An 18,872-nucleotide genomic window follows, 5' to 3' on the forward strand; every position below is an offset into this window, starting at 1 on the left:
TTTTCTGTTATTTGTATTTTTTAAAGAAGATAAATAAATTAATAACTAAAAAGTTCAAATTAAAAAAATATAGAAAATTAACTGACATACTCTCCTTAAATAAATAAAATTGATTTAAATTTACTTAATCTACTCAATATTTAATTTTGTTAAATTACTTTTAAATAGCAAAAAAAAGATGATTGAAATTCTACTTTTTCTTATTACATTTATCATATTCTACTTTTTGGATCTAATTATCAAATATTTCTAAATAAAACTAAATATTATTTACAAGCAATTCTTAATTTACCTTTTAAAATTAAGTTTAGAGTTTTAAATAAAATTTTAAAAATATTTTAACAATTCTTTTATTGTGTTGGATAGTATTTTAAGTATGAATGACTGTTAGGAAAATTATTACTTTTAAATTAATCCTTCATTTATTTTTACATATTAAAAGAATTTTAATATCAAACAATATTAATTAACTTGTATAAAAAGAATTTATTTTAAAATTGTTCTCAATTATTTTTCAGTTAATCCACATTAAATTAGATTATTTGAGATTTTATGTAGAAATATTAAATTATGAATTACTTAATTTGCTTTATTATGTTGAAATATTTACATTTTATTTATATAAAATAAAACTTTAAATAGATATTTTTATCACATTGTTAAAGTTTGTTTTGAAAAATAAATCATTTCATTGGTGTTTCTTCTTGTAAGTGTTAGATATTTTAGAAGCGTAAGGATTATCTCCTATTAAAAAGGTTTTTTTCTAAAAGATATTTTTAAGTATTTCGATATCATTTGCTTAAGACCACTTAAGAAATCCAAATCTCTTTTTTCCTCCATATCTGTATTTGAAAATAGGAACTTAAGTGAATTAGTGAATGAAGTAGTTGTAACCTCCCATGTTTAGTGTTTCTGTATGAACTAACTCATTTCCAAATCCTGCGTGTTTAAAAAAATCTAAAACAACTGTTCTTCCATTCGAATCAAGATAAACATGCTTTAATGTTTTGTTGATTTTCCACTACATAACCAAAAATGTGGTTCCAAATATAATTCCTAGAAGAAGGCTGCTGTCTTTTTCGCTTTCATCTTCTTAGGTAAAGTAAGAGTAGATGTTATAAGTCATGAGACCTCCTAAAACAGCAGAGAAAGCTCTAAAAAATGTCCCTTCCTTACTTTAGTAAACAATCAGCATTTAATCTTTCTTAAAAAACTACGTCTCGTTTAGAAAGACCTAGTCAGATTTTTATGAAAATGATCTTTTTACTGTTTAAAATGTGGAGTTTTAATTTTTTATATTCAACAAATTAAATCCGTATTTAGCAATCTTCGAAAACATTTTATTTACTTCGATATATTAAACTAAAAAGAGATTGAAGGATCAATCAATATAAATAATTTTGATATTTTGCGTGCTTTGAAATCAAGAAAATTTTAAAGTAACTAAAATTTTATACTGAGATGATTTTTAATTTGTTATAAGAATATTCTAAGCAAGCAAACTTATAAACAAACAAACAAATAATCAAACTATACATGAATTTTTTAAGTATTTATTTATTTATTTAAAAATAATAAATCTTAAACAGACACATTTAATAAAGGAGACATCATAAGAAACTTACATATTATATGTAGATTTTTAATTTCTTTATTAAATATAGAGTTTTTAATAAAATCTTTCAATAATTCAAACAAAATAATCATTACTATTTATTAAGATCAAATCTAAATTTTTTGATTTTCAAAATAATAAATTTTGATAATTTTAAAAACAATACAAAAAAAATTTTTAAAAACAAACTTCTCATTATTTAATAAAATTTTAAATCAATAGATTGCCTTCTTTTAAGGTTCTCCCTCCTAATTTAATAATAATTTTTTATATTTTATTACTATGTTCTAAAAAATAAAGTATTCTTACGATTGGTTTACTTCAAATTTTATTTTAGCTATAAAATGAAAATATACTGTAAAATAGTTTCCATCATTTTAAAAACTTTTAGGGTTTTATTTGTGATAATATCAAATTAAATTACTCTAAAATACAGCAAATAAACATCTTAATTATTATAATTAAAGAATAGATATATGTAAGAAATTAGAAGTATGATTTTAGCTAGTAGCAAGCTAATAATTTTATATTTAAAATAAATATTTTAATTAAAATCATTAGTTAGCTTTTAAATTGTCATATTTACAAATTTATTTTACTTTTTTAGAAAAAATAATATTTTTATTCTTATGAATTTTTTTCATATTTAATATTGAATTTAGTGATTGATTTATTTATTAATATTTATTTAGAAAGCTAAATTGTTATGTTAATTAAGCATTTTAAAATACATAAATAAACATTTAAATATCTAAATGAATAATTGCATCTTTAAGGTAAGTTAAGAAGTTTACTTTTTGTATGAAATAATACCGAAAATACAAATCAAACTTACTATGTACTTTGTAAAAATTTTAAATTAAATTAAGCTATTTTTGAGTTCTCTCTTTTTTAAAATTATTTCATTTTCTCTCATGATAATTTTTTAAAATTAATTTTATAGATCATCAAAAAATGAGAATTTTATTAAGGTGAGGAGTAAATGCAGAGTTAATTTGTTGATAATTAAAGAACTTAGTCATCAAGATGTTTGTCTATTAGGTTAAATTAATTAATTATGGACGATGCTTGATTATTTAATTATCAGTTATGTAAAACGACAGAGAGAAAATTGATCGCGAAAATCAAATACCTAAATTGCAAGAAATCAAACAAACAAACACTATGCTGATTATAGGGGCAATATTTAAAATTAATAATGCAAATAGACTATACTGATACCTTTTAAAGAGTTTTATGTACTCTAATAAATTATATTCAACCTAAATAAAAAAAATTAGTCTAACTATAATTAATTTAAAAAGCTAAAGACCACTAAATAACAAGATTAAAGAAGTAAGATAGATAGATAAATAAGTAAATGCCTCCTAACAACTCACCTCATCTTTCTCCTAAAGCCTTAAATTACGTAAGTAATGGCTCAGGTAAACCAATATTTTTTCTATCATTCTTATTATTCTTTACGATAAAAGCAGTTCATAATTGGATTCGCAAGTAATTGAGCTAATTCTTTTTAATTTTATGAATAGGAAGGGATTCTTATATAGGATTTAATTGTGGAGGACTTCTTGATGCTCCTTCTAAACCTGCAAATTACAGCATAGGTAAAATTTTTATAGAATTGAATTAGTAATAAAGAATTTAAATATAAAAAGGTTCTTTCAGAACTAAAACAGAATCTAGAAGTGTCAACAACTTTTTACCTGCTAAGCATGTGCATTATAGGTCTGATGGATCAGGGAGAGATAAGTACATTATGTAAATAAATATTTTGAATCAAAGTTAAATTTGCAAAATGAATGCATTTATTATTAATAATTTTAATCAAATAGAGTGAACGAGGGTGGACTAATTGGTGAAATGAAGAGGTATAACTATATAAATGACTTAAGAAGCTATCAAAAAAGAAGAAAAATTGAAAAAAATGACTATTTCTACTAAACTCAATTCTTCCCTTCTCTGTCTTAATCTATCAAGAAAGAGCAAATTCATTAGAGCCAAATTTTTAATTCTTAGAGACTCTCATAACCTAGGTAGTTTACAGATCCTTACGAGAATGAGAAAAAGAAAATAACTCTTCCTGGCTTAAGAAGAATATATTGAAATTCAAAAAGATTTTTTAAATAAAGTGGTAGGTAGTGAATTTGAACAAACCAACATAAAATAATTTAATAATAATGGAATTCAAATCTTCAATCAGAATTGAATGAAACCATAAACAAAAAAACAAATAAACAAACATGGATTGCTTTCTTATACTTAAAAATTAACTATATATATATTAATATTTATAAATCTAAATATATCTTATTTGCTAGGATATGTGTGCATTTATTTATTTACACTTCTTTTTAATTAATTGAATTATAGTCTATCTAAATAACTTAACACCTCCTCCACTAGAATCATAATTATATGCAATAAAAACTTTCAATGGTCAAAAAGTATTTAGGATACCGATTAATTATATTTTTAAAACCTCAAAATATACTTTTTTTTTATTGATTGATTGGTTCACATAATACTTATCAAGAAGATTGATTTATTGTCGTTCCATAAAAATATTTGTGGTAAAAAAGATAATTAGTTACTTTCATCCATAAACATAGTTAATTAGTTAGTTAGTTAGTTATTAAACAAAATATTAAAATAAGTAATAAGCAATTAGTCTATAAATAAATAACAAGTTTTTACTTCAGAGATTTTATTATTAATTAGTGTTTTCATATTATATATTTATTCATATTAACTATTCTATTTCTTTAAGATTTACATCCTTCCAATATGTTTCATTTAAATTAACATTTTATCTAATAATTTATTTATATATTTAATCAATGATAAAATAATAGAAAATACTTTTTTATTTCAAATAACTTTTGATACTATTATGCCAATTTTTTAATTTTTATTTTTATATTCTTAATGAAGATGTGCTAATCTACTATTTTTGCTATTTGGTTTAAGACAGACAAATAATGTTATATTATTAACTACATTTGTATAATGAGGTTTTATTAAATTCATTTATTATTATTATTTTTTGTTATCATAATAAATTTTCAACTTTTACCTTTTTTATTTTATTATTTATTTATATTCAATTTTATGTTATTTTATTAAATTTACTTTTATCATAGATATTTGTTTATTTATTTTCTCAGGTTTAAAAAATAAATTACTCCAAATAAAATGTTTTCTTTTTAGAACTGAATGTAAGACATTTATTGTAAGTAAAAAGTAAACAAAAGGAATAAATTTAATAATACTAAAATGAGCAAATAAATTAAATTTTATCAAGAAATTTCATTTCTTATATATATTTCACCTTGAAATAAAATATATAAAATAAATAAATGATTAATATACTTTAAGTTTGTTTTTTAAATAATAGTTTAATTTGATTTATTCTATTTAAAATGTTTAATTTTAATATTTTATGTTGATCATTGTTTGATTTTTTATTTTTATGTTTATTAAGTCATTTTTAAGCTTTCAATTTGTTTTTTTTTATAAAAGTCCATTATTAGAAATATGCTTGAAAAAATATTAATTAATCAGCTTAATTAATTTACAAACATTTTCTTATTGAAATATTTTTCATAATTATTATTAAAAAATAAAGAAATAAATAATTGAGTAATTCAGCAAATTATTATCAGTCAGTTTCAAAGAATTATTTATTTTGTTGTTTGATTATTATTGAAATGCAAAAACTAATTAACTAAATTTAATTTTGACTCATTGTTTAGTTTGATCTTACTAACTTGCTCTATCATTAAAATATTTACCAAATAATGTTGGAGAGGTATTCATTAGAATAAGATTTTGGGGTGCATTATTACTAATAAAGTTGTTTTGTTATTAATTTACAAATTAAATATTCTTCTACTTAGCCTTATATTATTCTCTTATACTCTTTAAATCTTGCTTTTGTTGAATTTAATTTTATTATAACAGCTACTACTATTATTATTATAACTATTATTGTTAGTTTTATATTTATTACATATGCTATTATTGCTATTGTTATTACAAGAGTTATTGTTAGAGAATTTGTTGCTGTTACTGCTAAATGAAATTCTGATGACTGGTATTACTATTTTAATTATTTTCATGGAGTGAAATTCCTCTGTTTAATTGCTGATTATTTGGTTGAGAATTCTGCTAAAAAACTTATAATTAAGAGAAGTTTTCACCAAGATTATCAAAAGACTTATTTGAATACCTGCCAAAATAATCTCTTTCATTTAAACTAGAGTTACTATTTTAAGATAGTTAAAGTGCTTGCTATTACTATTATTATGCCTATCCAACAATCTAAGTAAATAACATTCTACCATTACTATAGCTATTATTGTTACTGCTGTTATTCATGCTGATGTTATTTTAATTATTATTATTATTTTTAGCAACCAGAAATTCAGGAGAGGCTGCATCTTCAAATGTCTCCTTACTAAAATTAGTAATTAGTTAAATCTAGTCCAGGTCTGATTTATTTTTTTTATTGACAGGAGTAGCTGATTTTTATTATTATTACTATTATTGGCAGGATTGAAGTTGGTTTTGTTGCTATTATTACTGAAGAGCAAAATCATTTTAATTAAGAACAGAGTAAGGTGACTGAGAAGTGTAAATCAGATCAACACTTTTCTGTTCAAACCTGTTAATTTTATTTCTTACACTGCCGATTTCTTCTACATTTAATCCAGCATTTTGATAATTTTAAGTTTATTGGGCATTTAACAAATTTACATAATTTCCATTATTTAAATTATTGTTAATATTGTTATTAGTATTATTATTGTTAATCACATTATCATTATTGTTGGTGTTAATATTGATAGAAGAATTTTAAACTTACTGAAGTTAAAGTAGTTGCTCATTTGATTTTATTGGTTGAAAGTGATAATTATTTTGCTGATTATAACCTATCCTTGGGCTATTTCTAGCAGTGACAGATTAGATATGTTATTCAAAAGAAGGGCCATCTATATTTATTTACAATGGAGTTTTAGATCTTGATTGAAAATCATTTTGTTAATTATTTTGATTGTTTTAGAATTATTTTTAATATTACATGAATTGATTTTACATGCTAGAAAAATTATTAACATTCTAATAAAGCTATTAATTATTATCTGATAATATTTCATCATCATTTGAAATTGCCTAATCATCATTTTATTGATTCATCATTTTATTTTCAAATTAATCTTTGAATTTAGAGAAATGTTATGATTTTACTTCATTCTAATTTTTGAAGGTTAATTCATAGTGATTTGGAATAATAGCAGAATGAGTGTGTTATAGTTGTTAAGACTGCTATTGTTAATGTATTTGCTGCTTCTAAATTAAATTATTTTACAAACTTAAATTATGAAGCGAGTGACCAAATTATTGCTAAATATTATTACTGTTTCTCAAAGGTCTCTAGGAAGATTAAATTTATAAAATATTTGGAATTTTTGCTTAGTTATTAACATTATTTGAATTCTTGGAATCTATTTAATTGTTTGTCAGATCGTTATTGATTACATAATTTGCCTGAGAATCTGTTATATTTCCTGATACTTAATTATTACCCTATGCCATTTTAATGTAATCATATCCGTAAGCTTACATGTTACCTTCTAATAAAAGTTATCTTATTTGCATGTTTCTGATTTATTATTAAAACTCTTTTTAGTCCTAATATTCTTCGTTTTATCTGAAATATATGTGATTTTATGTTATGTTTTATTCACTTTCAGCTGAAATGACACTCTATTGGTCAATTATTTAGGTGTAGGATCCTCTAGATTAATCTTAATTATTTTTATCTTCTCCAATATCAGCCACATTATTTTCCTGTATTCCAAGTTCTGAAAGCTTTTCTTGTAGATTTTAAAGTTTTTCTTTTACTGTTTGTCTAAAATATGAAAAAAATCAATAAAATAAAAAATAAATAAATAAATAAATGATAAAAATAAATTACTCCATTTAAATTAAGTGAGTATATTCTTCTTTTTGGTTTTAATACTCCTTAATAGACTCTAAATATAGTTGTCTTTATTCGTTTTTTTCATCTAACAAGTTTGATAAATTTTCATGAGGACTTATTACAAAAATATAATCTGCATCTTCTATTTAAAATGAAATTTAAGAATATTGATCCTATAGAGAGTATCTTCTCTTTTATTATATTTTCTCAATTTCTTCTTTTTGTAGCTCTTTTCGAACATTTTTAATATTTTCTATTTTATTTCTTTGCTTTTAATTTATTGTAAAAAATTTTTATAATTCTTTCTGGTAATCATTGATTCTCTCATAGTAAGAATCTATTTTTTTAATCTTATTTTCATGTTATTTCTGTAATATTTTATACTCTGCTCTTTTAATAATCAAAGATTTCTTTTTCTTTTTTATCTATTGAGCAACAACATTAATTTATTATTAAATTATATTTTCTTCCTCGTTAGTTATTTTCATGAATTCTTAATATTAAAGCTATTCTTTTTCTATTATTTTTAGCTTCTCTATTAAAACTAGTTATTTTAATTAAAAATATTTAAATTATTTAATTGTAAATTAGAAATTCTTCTTTTAATGTTTTCAAAAAAAAGTAAATTTATTTTAAATAAATTTAAATTCAAAAAAAATATTTGCATTAAATTATCATTTTAAAAGATTAACTTATAATTTGCAATTTACTTATTAAAAATTTAAAACCTTCAAAAAATCTAATATTATTTTAAATTAATTTAAATTCAAACAAGTATTTGCATTAAATTTCCATTTTAAAAGATTAACTTATAATTTGCAATTAATTTACTTATTAAAAATTTAAAACCTTCAAAAAATCTAATATAATTTTAAATAAATTTAATTAAAACAAATATTTGCATTAAATTATCAATTTAAAAGATTAACTCATCATTTGCAATTTATTTATTAATAAATAATTAAAACCTTGAAAAGTCTAATATAATTTTAAATAGATATAAATTCAAGCAAATTATGAGCATTAAATTATCATTTTAAAATTATCCTTTGCAATTTAATTATTAAAATTTATTGTATAGAAAAAATCTAATAATTTAGATTAAAATTAAATTCAAAGTAAATATTTTTGATAAATTGTTGCTTTAAAAGAATAGATTTTTTTATTTTTTACAATTTTTTGTTGAAAATTTAAAATTTTATTAGGTAAATTGTTTGAAAAATTAAGAAAAAATAGAATGTTTATGTAAGAAATGAATAAATTGATAATTATATATATTTACTTACAATCATTTTTGACTTTCAAAGCAATCCTTTCATCTTCTACTTATCTTCTAGACTGATTTATATTCTAAAGGGCTAATTAGACTCTTTGCTCATCATAAGAGATTTTATTTTTTAAATCATTGATTACCTATTAAAGCTTTTATATTTCAAGCTGACTTTGTTGAGCCATTAAAATCTAATCATTGTTAATAGCTTATAGTTAATTTGTTCCTTATTATGACTATATCTGCTAAAAAGCTTACTATTCCATATTTTTATTAAATTGAGACTTTAAATTACTTTGGTTTTATTGCAATACAGTTAATTATTGCATAATTTCAGATGGCTACTTTTATAATACTTGTTAGGAATTTTGTTATAGAATTGGCTGCTAATTATTTAATTGTTAATATTGGTTTTACTAAGAAACTTATTGTTACTATGGAATTTGTTAATTTTGTAAAGGTGTGCTATTCGAAATATGAGCTTAGCTATTGCTTGGAATGTTTGTATTAGAGGGTTACTGTTTTTATTACTTTTGCTATTTTGAGTTATTCTAAAACATTTTAAACATTCTATTGGTATTGGCTTAATTAACTTTTTAAGAATGAAATTGAGAAACAGGAACCTAAGACAATTGTTGTTGATATAATTGGAAGTGCCCTTAATTAGTCTACTCTGGAGCATGACTGAATCCTCTTTCTTCTATTTTAAAAATTTAAATTTTATGTATGCGAAATAAATAGATTCAAATTTAATTGATTTCATAAAATTAATTAAAAATTGGTCTGTTTTGTATGTAGTATTCTTTCTTATTTCTCATAAATCTTTCTTTATCTTATTTATTATCAAAATTTTAAAAATACATTGATAATTTCTTATGGTATTTTTATTAGTATTTTAAAATTCTCCCTAAATTTATTTATTAATTAATTGACTTCAATTTAAAATTTTTTTTTTTTACTGATATTCGCTTAGTTTAGCTGTCTGAATGGAGGATATAAGTCTCTTCGTTTAGTGGACTCCAAATCATCAAATGACTTCTTTTTGTAGTGACCTTAAATATCAATCAATTATTCTATATCTTCATCAGTTTGTTCTAGCATTCTTTAATATTCCTTATCTTTCCATAGTTAAAAGTTAATAATAGATTGATTGATTGATTGATTATTGCAAAATTTTTTAATCAAAAATGAAATATTTTTACAATAAACAAAATTTTAACTATTTACCTGGGTTGTTTTATTTAGATGAATTTGTTTGCATTGTATTGTCTGTATTCATTCTTTTTTTCCCTTCATCTTATTGCTGTATTTGCTTGATTCTACTGCTAAAATGCTTTGGGCTTATATTATTTGGATTATTATTTTATTGCTGTTTAAACTAAGACTAATTTTGTTGCTCATTTAGCTACTTTTAAATTGCATGGTTGATATTCTAATTACCATTTTTTATCTAATGCCTAAACTAAACTTTATAGTAAACATAGCCAATAACTGCGTTATCTTAGCTTACAATTTGCTTTTTGATTGTCTGCTATGATTGAACAGTTAATACATCTAATGCAGCTTATCCAATCTATTCAAAATATTAAACAATTAGTTAACATTGTATAAACTTCTCATCTAATTTAATCTAATATTTAATCTTATTACCAAAATTTTATTTTAAAACTAGCTCGGTGACTGCTAAGGAGGAAGCTGATTTACATGATAAAGTTTCATAAACAATTTATTCATTTATTGTAAATTGCAGCAATCAAATTCAAAAAACTTTTATAAAAGAAAAAAAAGGCAGGTTAATTATTTTTAAAAGATGAAGTTTTTAAAGAATAAAAGATAATTTATGAATTTACTTCATTGAATATTGCATTGTATGGATCTCGATACTAGTTAGTGGCATTAAACTTAATCTGGTTACCTAGTTAAAGTGAGAAAGAGGGCTAAAAAGACTTGATATTAATATTAGATGATATTTCTGTCCTCAAAACCTCTACTTAAATGGATTCGATATCAAATATGTTCTGCAACTGAATGGCTTAATTCTGCTGTGACTTAAATTCATCTTTAATCCCATTTAACTTCTTCTGTAAAAATAGATTTCCATGGTCAGCAGATGTCATTTCCTGCTTTTTGTTATTTTCCTTTACAGAAATTCTCTATATTAATATATTGCTGCTTAATCTCTCGCTTTTAATGTGACTAACTTACTTGCTTGCTTGCTTTAATTTATCAAATCCTAACTCCAAAAAAATCAGATTTAATAAATTGCTTTTCACAAACGCTATCAAAAATCATTTAATGCACCCAATTAGTATTTTTATTTACTGTTTATTATTTTTGTTTTCATAATAATCTTTGTCATCGCTTCACTCATAGCCTTTTGTATAAAGCCAATTAAACTACTCTTCAACTCACAAATCCCAATAAAATTTTGAAAAAATTTAGTCATTTACATAAACTTTTGTTAAACCAAAGCCATACAAAATAAATAAATAAATTGATAGAGTATTATTGTAAATTTCTAATAAAAAATAAATTCATTAAAATACATATTTATTTATTTATACATTTAATAAGTTTTCGATATCTAAAGTGAAATTTAATGTTTATTATAAAATATATTTCAAAAAATTATAATCTCACCTAATTTTTGAAACTGTTTTCAGATTAATATTTGATTTAAAATAAAAGCAACAATCAAACAAATTGGAAAGATATTTTATATAAATTCTTCAATCAATCATTGAAAAAAGTTAAAATTTGAAACTCGTTTATTATATTAATTAAGTTATTATTACATTTTTAATACTAAAAAAGATTAATAAAGATATATATTGATAGATTTATTGCCTATTTTCTAAAGTCCTAACACTAATACTTTCTTTAGTGCTTATTAATAATAATTTTTGTTTCAAAACTTATTTAGCCATTTTTTATTTGTGTGGACTATTTTTATAAGTTTTGAAAGAAATTTACATTTTATAATGGAGCAATAATTTTTGTTAAAAAAATTTATCGAAACAAATTAAGCTAAAAAAATATTTTGATTTGAAGTGAATTTAATAAAATACAAATATACTGACTGTTATAATATGAAAACTAGATAATAATTGATTCATTTAATAACCTTAAACTTGTAAAAATAAATATTACATAAATTTAAATTATTGTATTAAGATTTTGATAATTAAATTTTATAATGAAGCAATAAATTTTCTTAAAAAATTTATCATAACAAATGAAAACTAAAATATTTTGATTTGAAATAAATTTTAATTAAATTTAATAAAATACAAAGATATTTAATAATATGAAGACTTTTTAATAATTGATTGATTTTAAAAACCAGAAACTTGTAAAAATATTACTTAAATTTTAATTATTGTGTTAAATTTTGACAATTAAATTTAAAATATAGCAATAATTTTTGTTAAAAATTTATGAAAACAAATTAGACTAAAATATTTTGATTTGAAGTAAATTTAATAAAATAAATACAAAGATAGTTTATAATATGAAAACTACATAATAATTTATTGATTCATTTTAATAACCCGAAACTTGTAAAAATATTGCTTAAATTTAAATTATTGTATTAAGATTTTGACAATAAATCATCAAGTGTTTTCTTTTAAAATAAAAATAGATTAATTAATGAATAAAATATATTGAATAAATAAATTACTTTAATTGTTTTTATTTTTTCTATAGTGACCTTTTGAGTATTTTCTTATTCCCTGATTAAATAAAATTAAAATTCATGATATATTTATTTACTTATTTCTAATTATTTTCAAATTTACTCTTTTGTGATATCAAACATAGCTTGAATAGAAAGAAGCTTTTAGTTCAAAGTGAAGCTACTCATTTTTTATTATTTGGCTTTTCCTACTAAAGAAATTTAGTGAGTATATTCAAATTCTTCATTATCAATTTGAATTGCATTTTCTTCAAAATTTCTAATTAACTCTTTAACAACAAGAGCTATTTTATTTTTAAGTTAAATATAAATATCGTTTCCACACTTGCATTTTAGAATCGAAGCAGCATCTGCATTTTCTTCAAGAATACCTAAAAACAAGAAAGTTTGATCACACTTCTTACAATCTACCAATACACGAGGAATAGATGTTAAAAATTGATTTCTTTTACTCTTCAAGTTAAGTACATTTTCAGCATTTAGTTCATTATTTCTAAATTAATTTTAGATTAAAAGTTAATATTATAATAAATTAATCTTGTTTTTTTTACTAACTAACATGCTAGACAGAGTAGTGAACTTCAAGAATACTTGCAATTTCTTAAAGATTAATACCCTCGATTACTTCTAACATTCTCTTTATTGGTTCAAAAAGTTAAAATCTCTTATAGTATTATAAGTCTATTTCCAAACTTTTACTTTAAGTGATAAATTCTTAAGGACTATAAGCCTTATCTACTAATCTGCTCTGTTAAATTAAATAATAAATTAATAAAGTATTTCATAAAAATAAAAATATCTTTTAGTCTCTAAGCAATTTTTTAAACAAAATTTCTTCTTAAAGGTTTATTTATTGTTATAAAAAATTTTTCCATTATAATTTTAGCTTTTTTTGAAGAAATATTTTTAAAATTAGCATCATAAAAATGTTCAATTTTATTGTGTTTTTAATGTTAAATTTAAATAAAAAGCTTTATTTATTTTTATTTTTTTCAAGAATAGCAAAATAATAATTTTTAATAAAATATTATCTAAATGTTTTATTTGAATTTAGTAATAAATTGTCCTCTCTTGCATTTACAATAACCACCACTTTTCTCTTTAAATATTAACCATGCATGAATCAACGAAAAATAATTTCTAAAAAATATATTTATTATAGAGAAAAACTCTATAAAGGATACTTATTTTTTATATCTAATCTTCATTTAGATTTAACAATCTTAGAGACCAAAAATATTATTTATTTTATTTTTTGAATTAAAATTAACTAAGAAAGCTTACAGATTATTCATTTTTGCAGATGATATAACTGATAATTTGATTGACGTATGTTTAAGGGTCAATACCTTTTTCTTAAATGGATCTTTGAGCAACAGCTACGTGAGGAAGGTTCTTTTCACCATATTAATCTACTCTTTTAGTCAAACGCTTAGTGATATAATAGTTGCTGTTTTTAATGTTCTTTTAATTTATGTCATCATCTATTTATTAATTTAAAGATTAATTATAATAAATAGAATAAATTTCAAAATTTTTATTAAATTACTCAGCTAAATCAAATATTTCTTGATATCATCTAACATATTTTCACTGCTTTTGCTCTCTAATATAATTTCTAGGATTTTATTACCAGCATCTCTGGATAATTAACACCAATCTCTACGAACAACGTCAATACCTAATTATATTATTAAGCCGTATTTATTTTTAATTCTTTATATTATTTAATAAATTACCTTTAATTTCTTTTTCTAACTTTTCAGGAGCATTTGTATTTTTTACCTCTTCCCAGTTTGCAACCTTCAAAGTAGCATATTTTTTCTTTTTGAGTAAAAGCATATTTTTGAACACACCATCAATGTCTAATTAAAGTTTCTTATATTTGCTGTTGACTTTTATTTTTATGCTTAAGCCTGTTTTTACTGCTTCAAGGAACTCATTTGTGCCAGGTTTTATCATCAAAGAATCTGTGTCACCATAGATTACAGAATAGCCCATGTCTTCTACAATTTTCTTTGAATCAAATAGAATATGTCTACCTATAATATCAATAATTTGTATAAATTTTTATGTTCAAATACTGTATAAAATACCTTTAGCTGTAATGAAGGATGCAAGTGGCATAGCATAGAAACGAGAAGAGCTGAAACCCAAGCAACCATACATAGAATTAGCAACAAGCTTGAAAGCTTTCTATTTAATATCTAAAGTTTCGATAACTTATGGATCTTTTTAGCCTTTGATTTGATTCTTTACAACTTTTCTTTGTTCTACCAAATATTATAAAATTGATGGAAGAGGAGCAATTCCTTTAATAACTTCTATGGTAGGAAGAACATCATGAGTTTGAACAATTTATTCATTTTCATTGTCTTCCTCGTCTTCATCTTACATTTTATTCTCTTTAGTATTTTAATTTTTAGAGTATTAAATAGCAGCCTTTTTATTTCCCAAGAAGGGAGCCATTTGCATTTCAAGAGGTATAGGATCTCTCACGCAAGTAGTAAAGCAAACATTGAATTCCTATATAATTGAAGGATAAAGAGAGTTGAAATCCAACAGTACGATGTACTCATTATACAAACCTTTTTCAGGTTCAAATACTTAACCACCCTTGTATTTATTTTCTTTCTTTTTAGGATTTTTATTTCCTTGAGCTTAATCCTCATCTTCTTCATATTACTTTCTAATCTAAGCATTTTTGTGTTTCTTTTTATATGATTCTGGTAGATTTTTAAAATTATCAGGATAAACGTAATTCAGCTTTAATTAATTATATTTAATAAATTATTAATAATGTAATTTTTAGTTAGTTCAATAATTACTTAATTAAACTTATGAAGGAGAAGCATTTCGTTTCTTTCTGCTCTTTAGTTTTATAGGGAACCCATCCAAATGTTACCACAAATTGAAGTAAGTTACTTAGTAAGAGGAACAATTTGTAAATGGTACATGATCCTAAGTGCATAATCAATATCCTAATATGTGTCATCTACCAAACTGTTAAGCAATTTATAAGTAGCGAATTTCTATTAATAAGCCTTTGCATCTATTCTGGGACTAATTTGAATATAAAAAATTTTTATTTTAACTTGATTTCAATCTTTAATTTAAATTATATCCTAGACCATGCTTTTTAATTAATCAAAGCATGACTCATTTATTTAACATTATTTCAAATATTTATTAATATTTCCATTATAATTTTAAAATTATTTTTTAGATTTTATTATTAAATTTTTTTAATGATTTTGAGAATTTCATTAATAATTTTAATTAAGCTTTCGATTAAATTGTATTCAAATTTTATTTTGTTTGAAGTTTACTCTTTGAATCATTTTAAAAAGTAAATAGTTTTTTATAAATTTAATTGTATTTTTACATTTCTATTTTAAAGAGCTTTTAAGCCAAGGCTTCAAGAGTGTACTCAACACAGTTAACGAATTCTTGAGAACTCAATAAAGTGTCTACTAAAAGACGACCTTTCATTGCCATTTTAGTTTTAAAAGTAGAAGAACCATATTTTGGAATGTCAGACGAGCCAATATTTATAAGCTTGGAAAGAAGATTCCATTTTCTGATTCCCTTTTCACGGATTCTTGTGAGAATAATTTCAAAAACAGTAGAGTATAGATCATGTGCCACAACAATATCAGGATCAATCTCATTAAAATGAACTAAAAACTACTCTAATAGGTTCAGTTCATTTAAGCAAAACTTAGTTGTTTCAGGAAGAGTACCCTTTTTAGTGATACTATCTTACTTTTTAGTGGGATCTATGTGAGTTATGAAGGAAATACTCTTAAACTAGTTGAGTTCATCTTTGTTTGAATTATCAATATTTATACCTTCGTGGTATTTCATGTTTAGATTAAAGATTTCCTTTTTATATTCCTTTTTCTTTTAACTGAGTACAATTTGCTAGCTAGTTTTAAGTGAGATACAAACAACGCTCAAGGGAGGAGTTGGCAATTATTTTTGTAATACTTATATATTTGATTAATTAGTATAATCTACTCTAAATTCTAATTTTCTATTTGTTATGCATGAAGTAGTATCCTTCACATTTTAAAAGCGTACCCAACTTGGTCCAGTAATTTTCTTTGTAATGAGGAATGTCTCTAAAGCACTGTAAGTAGAACCAACACAATAAGAAAAATATTATCCCTTTGTATCTGGACTAATCACTTCATATTCATAAGACATTACAACTTAATACCATCTACTTTTACCTCTTGGTATAGGCAATTCAAAAGCGTAGTTCTTATCAACAAAAGCACCTAAAAATTCTACATTTTTACGTGATGTTTGCTCCTTCTTTAAAAGTTCTGCAATTTCATTTTTAATTTGCTTAATTATAAAAAAATTTATTAAATTTTTCAAAGAGAAAGTTCAAGTTTTTCATTCATTTTCTAAAAGATTTAATTTTCAAAAAGAAATTTCATTGTATTTAATTGAATAATTATTATCTATGAAATAGACTCTATTTATTTGCTAAATTAATTGCTATTTGACCAACATTTATATTGAACCTTTATTAAATTTTTCATATGACTTTAAATTTTATTATTTTATTTATCCCTTTTATTTATTTTTACAATTTAATTCTAAGGAATACTTTTAAAATTAAAAAATTTCTATCACAATAAAGAAATTAGACTACATTAATAAATAAATAAGGAAAGATTAAAAATCATTTCTAATTATTTGTTTAGTTTATAGGTTTAAAATAATGAATGAATTTTTAATTGATACCTGCTCAGTAACTGTGTCAGAAGAAGGATAGAAGAAGAGATTTCTGATAATAGTATCAATTTGAATAACACAAGTATCAAAAGCATTTGTTTGCTTGTTTTAAACTTTGGCAAATGCATATATTTTATCAGGTTTAACTTAGGCATCATAAAAGTAATCATACAAATAAGCATCAACAGAACCTATTTATTTTTAAAATTAATTTACAACATATAAATCTATTATAAAACAAAATTAATTCCAAATTTACCATCTTCATTCTTATAGTCATTGATCTTTTTCACTTAAGAAATAGAGAGGTTAGTCAAATTAATTTCTGTATTGCTGACTTTGCTTTATTTTAGGCTCTCGTTTGCCAAATTAGCTTTTTGTGCTAAACTTTTTAATTTCTAAAATTCAGAAATGCTGTCTACTGTATTACTGTCATCAGAAAAGTCTCTGTTGATTGCATTTAAAATATTCTAATCTACTTTCCCTTTGCTGCTATTTGCTGTCTTTGAAGAGGCACAATCTTCTCTTAAAATACTTTTTGCTTCTTAACTAATACGCTTCTTTTCCTCTTCCTCCCTTTTTTCTTATTCTAGTTAAGTTAATTACTAAAAAATCTATTTAACAAAATTCTACCTAAGAGTTCTTGTTCTTCCTAAAGTAGCTGAGCTTCTTCTTACTCTATTTTTTTTTTCCTCTCAGTTAGCTTCATAATTTCTTCAATATCAATATCTGGAATCTACTTGCTAATTGCCTTTTTCTTATTATTGGTAACAGCTGTGGTGTTTGTATAATTTAAAATTGTATTCTTAGTCTTCTTCTTTTTATTTAACTCCTCTTCCTCTTCAATCTCTTGGTCGAACTCATCTTCTATTTCTCTATATTTCTTTTTATCTAAATATTTAAATTGTAAAATAAATTGCTCTTGTTTGCTTTCTCTGAAATCTAAGATTTCTGTCATTAAAATTATTACATTTTTTATCCTCTATTAATAATAAAAAATAGATAAGATATATCATTTGTTTAATTAATTAATTAACCTTATGTGTCATCTATAAAATCATCTTCTTCTATCTATTCATCATCCTCATATGCCTCAATATCCATGTCATCATCAAAGCGATTGTTCTTTGAGTGCTATTTCTAATTACATTTGATAAAAAAATTGATTGATATCCTAAAAAAGAACTCGATTAATTACGAGCTTGTTTTGCTTTTTGACTTCTTTATTGAGTCTCTCTAATCTTGTTAATTTGTCACTCATTTGTAAGTAAGAAATTATCTATTAATAACTAATATATCAATTAATTGCTATTACTACTTTGTTATCTAAATTATTTTAATTTAACAATATCTTGATCAAAGCAAATCTTTTAATTAATTAATGCAAACAAAATTTCTGCCAATTTATGGCTCATTATATTTTTTAACTATATCAAATAATTAAAATAGTTGCCGGATACCAAACTGTAAATTTTTGAAATTTTAGCGCTAAAAATCATTGGTGATATAAATCTTTAAACTAATAACAAATATTAGCGCTTGAAGTCAAAACATTTAA

General features: G+C 22.3%; 4 protein-coding genes across 4 annotated transcripts; 1 reads left to right on the plus strand and 3 right to left on the minus strand. All coding sequences in view use genetic code 6, as the record gives it.

The window, feature by feature from the left end:
• Nucleotides 1–688: 688 nt before the first annotated feature.
• On the minus strand, nt 689–1,339 carry TTHERM_00424670 (transmembrane protein, putative; the record flags this gene model as incomplete). Its single annotated transcript, XM_001013744.2, has 1 exon — nt 689–1,339. One exon carries the CDS (start codon nt 1,337–1,339, stop codon nt 689–691), a length of 651 nt encoding a protein of 216 aa, XP_001013744.2.
• A 1,636-nt stretch (nt 1,340–2,975) lies between these two features.
• TTHERM_00424680 (hypothetical protein) lies at nt 2,976–3,718 on the plus strand (the record flags this gene model as incomplete). Its single annotated transcript, XM_001013745.2, has 4 exons — nt 2,976–3,039; nt 3,145–3,219; nt 3,271–3,373; nt 3,448–3,718. 4 exons carry the CDS (start codon nt 2,976–2,978, stop codon nt 3,716–3,718), a joined length of 513 nt encoding a protein of 170 aa, XP_001013745.2.
• Nucleotides 3,719–5,356: 1,638 nt separating this feature from the next.
• On the minus strand, nt 5,357–10,985 carry TTHERM_00424690 (hypothetical protein; the record flags this gene model as incomplete). Its single annotated transcript, XM_001013746.2, has 7 exons — nt 5,357–7,526; nt 7,593–8,142; nt 8,885–9,568; nt 9,828–9,986; nt 10,096–10,441; nt 10,519–10,635; nt 10,719–10,985. 7 exons carry the CDS (start codon nt 10,983–10,985, stop codon nt 5,357–5,359), a joined length of 4,293 nt encoding a protein of 1,430 aa, XP_001013746.2.
• A 1,421-nt stretch (nt 10,986–12,406) lies between these two features.
• Nucleotides 12,407–18,575, minus strand: TTHERM_00424700 (DNA polymerase II; the record flags this gene model as incomplete). The annotated part of the gene is made up of 16 exons (XM_001013747.3): nt 12,407–12,493; nt 12,551–12,602; nt 12,669–13,058; nt 13,117–13,313; nt 13,850–14,049; nt 14,115–14,246; nt 14,305–14,607; nt 14,662–15,331; nt 15,394–15,628; nt 15,951–16,918; nt 17,324–17,505; nt 17,574–17,903; nt 17,948–18,205; nt 18,285–18,296; nt 18,352–18,454; nt 18,513–18,575. 16 exons carry the CDS (start codon nt 18,573–18,575, stop codon nt 12,407–12,409), a joined length of 4,182 nt encoding a protein of 1,393 aa, XP_001013747.3.
• Nucleotides 18,576–18,872: the final 297 nt, after the last annotated feature.

The sequence above is a fragment of the Tetrahymena thermophila genome (assembly GCF_000189635.1).
Source record: "Tetrahymena thermophila SB210 genomic scaffold scf_8254671, whole genome shotgun sequence".
NCBI classification, from domain to species: domain Eukaryota; phylum Ciliophora; class Oligohymenophorea; order Hymenostomatida; family Tetrahymenidae; genus Tetrahymena; species Tetrahymena thermophila.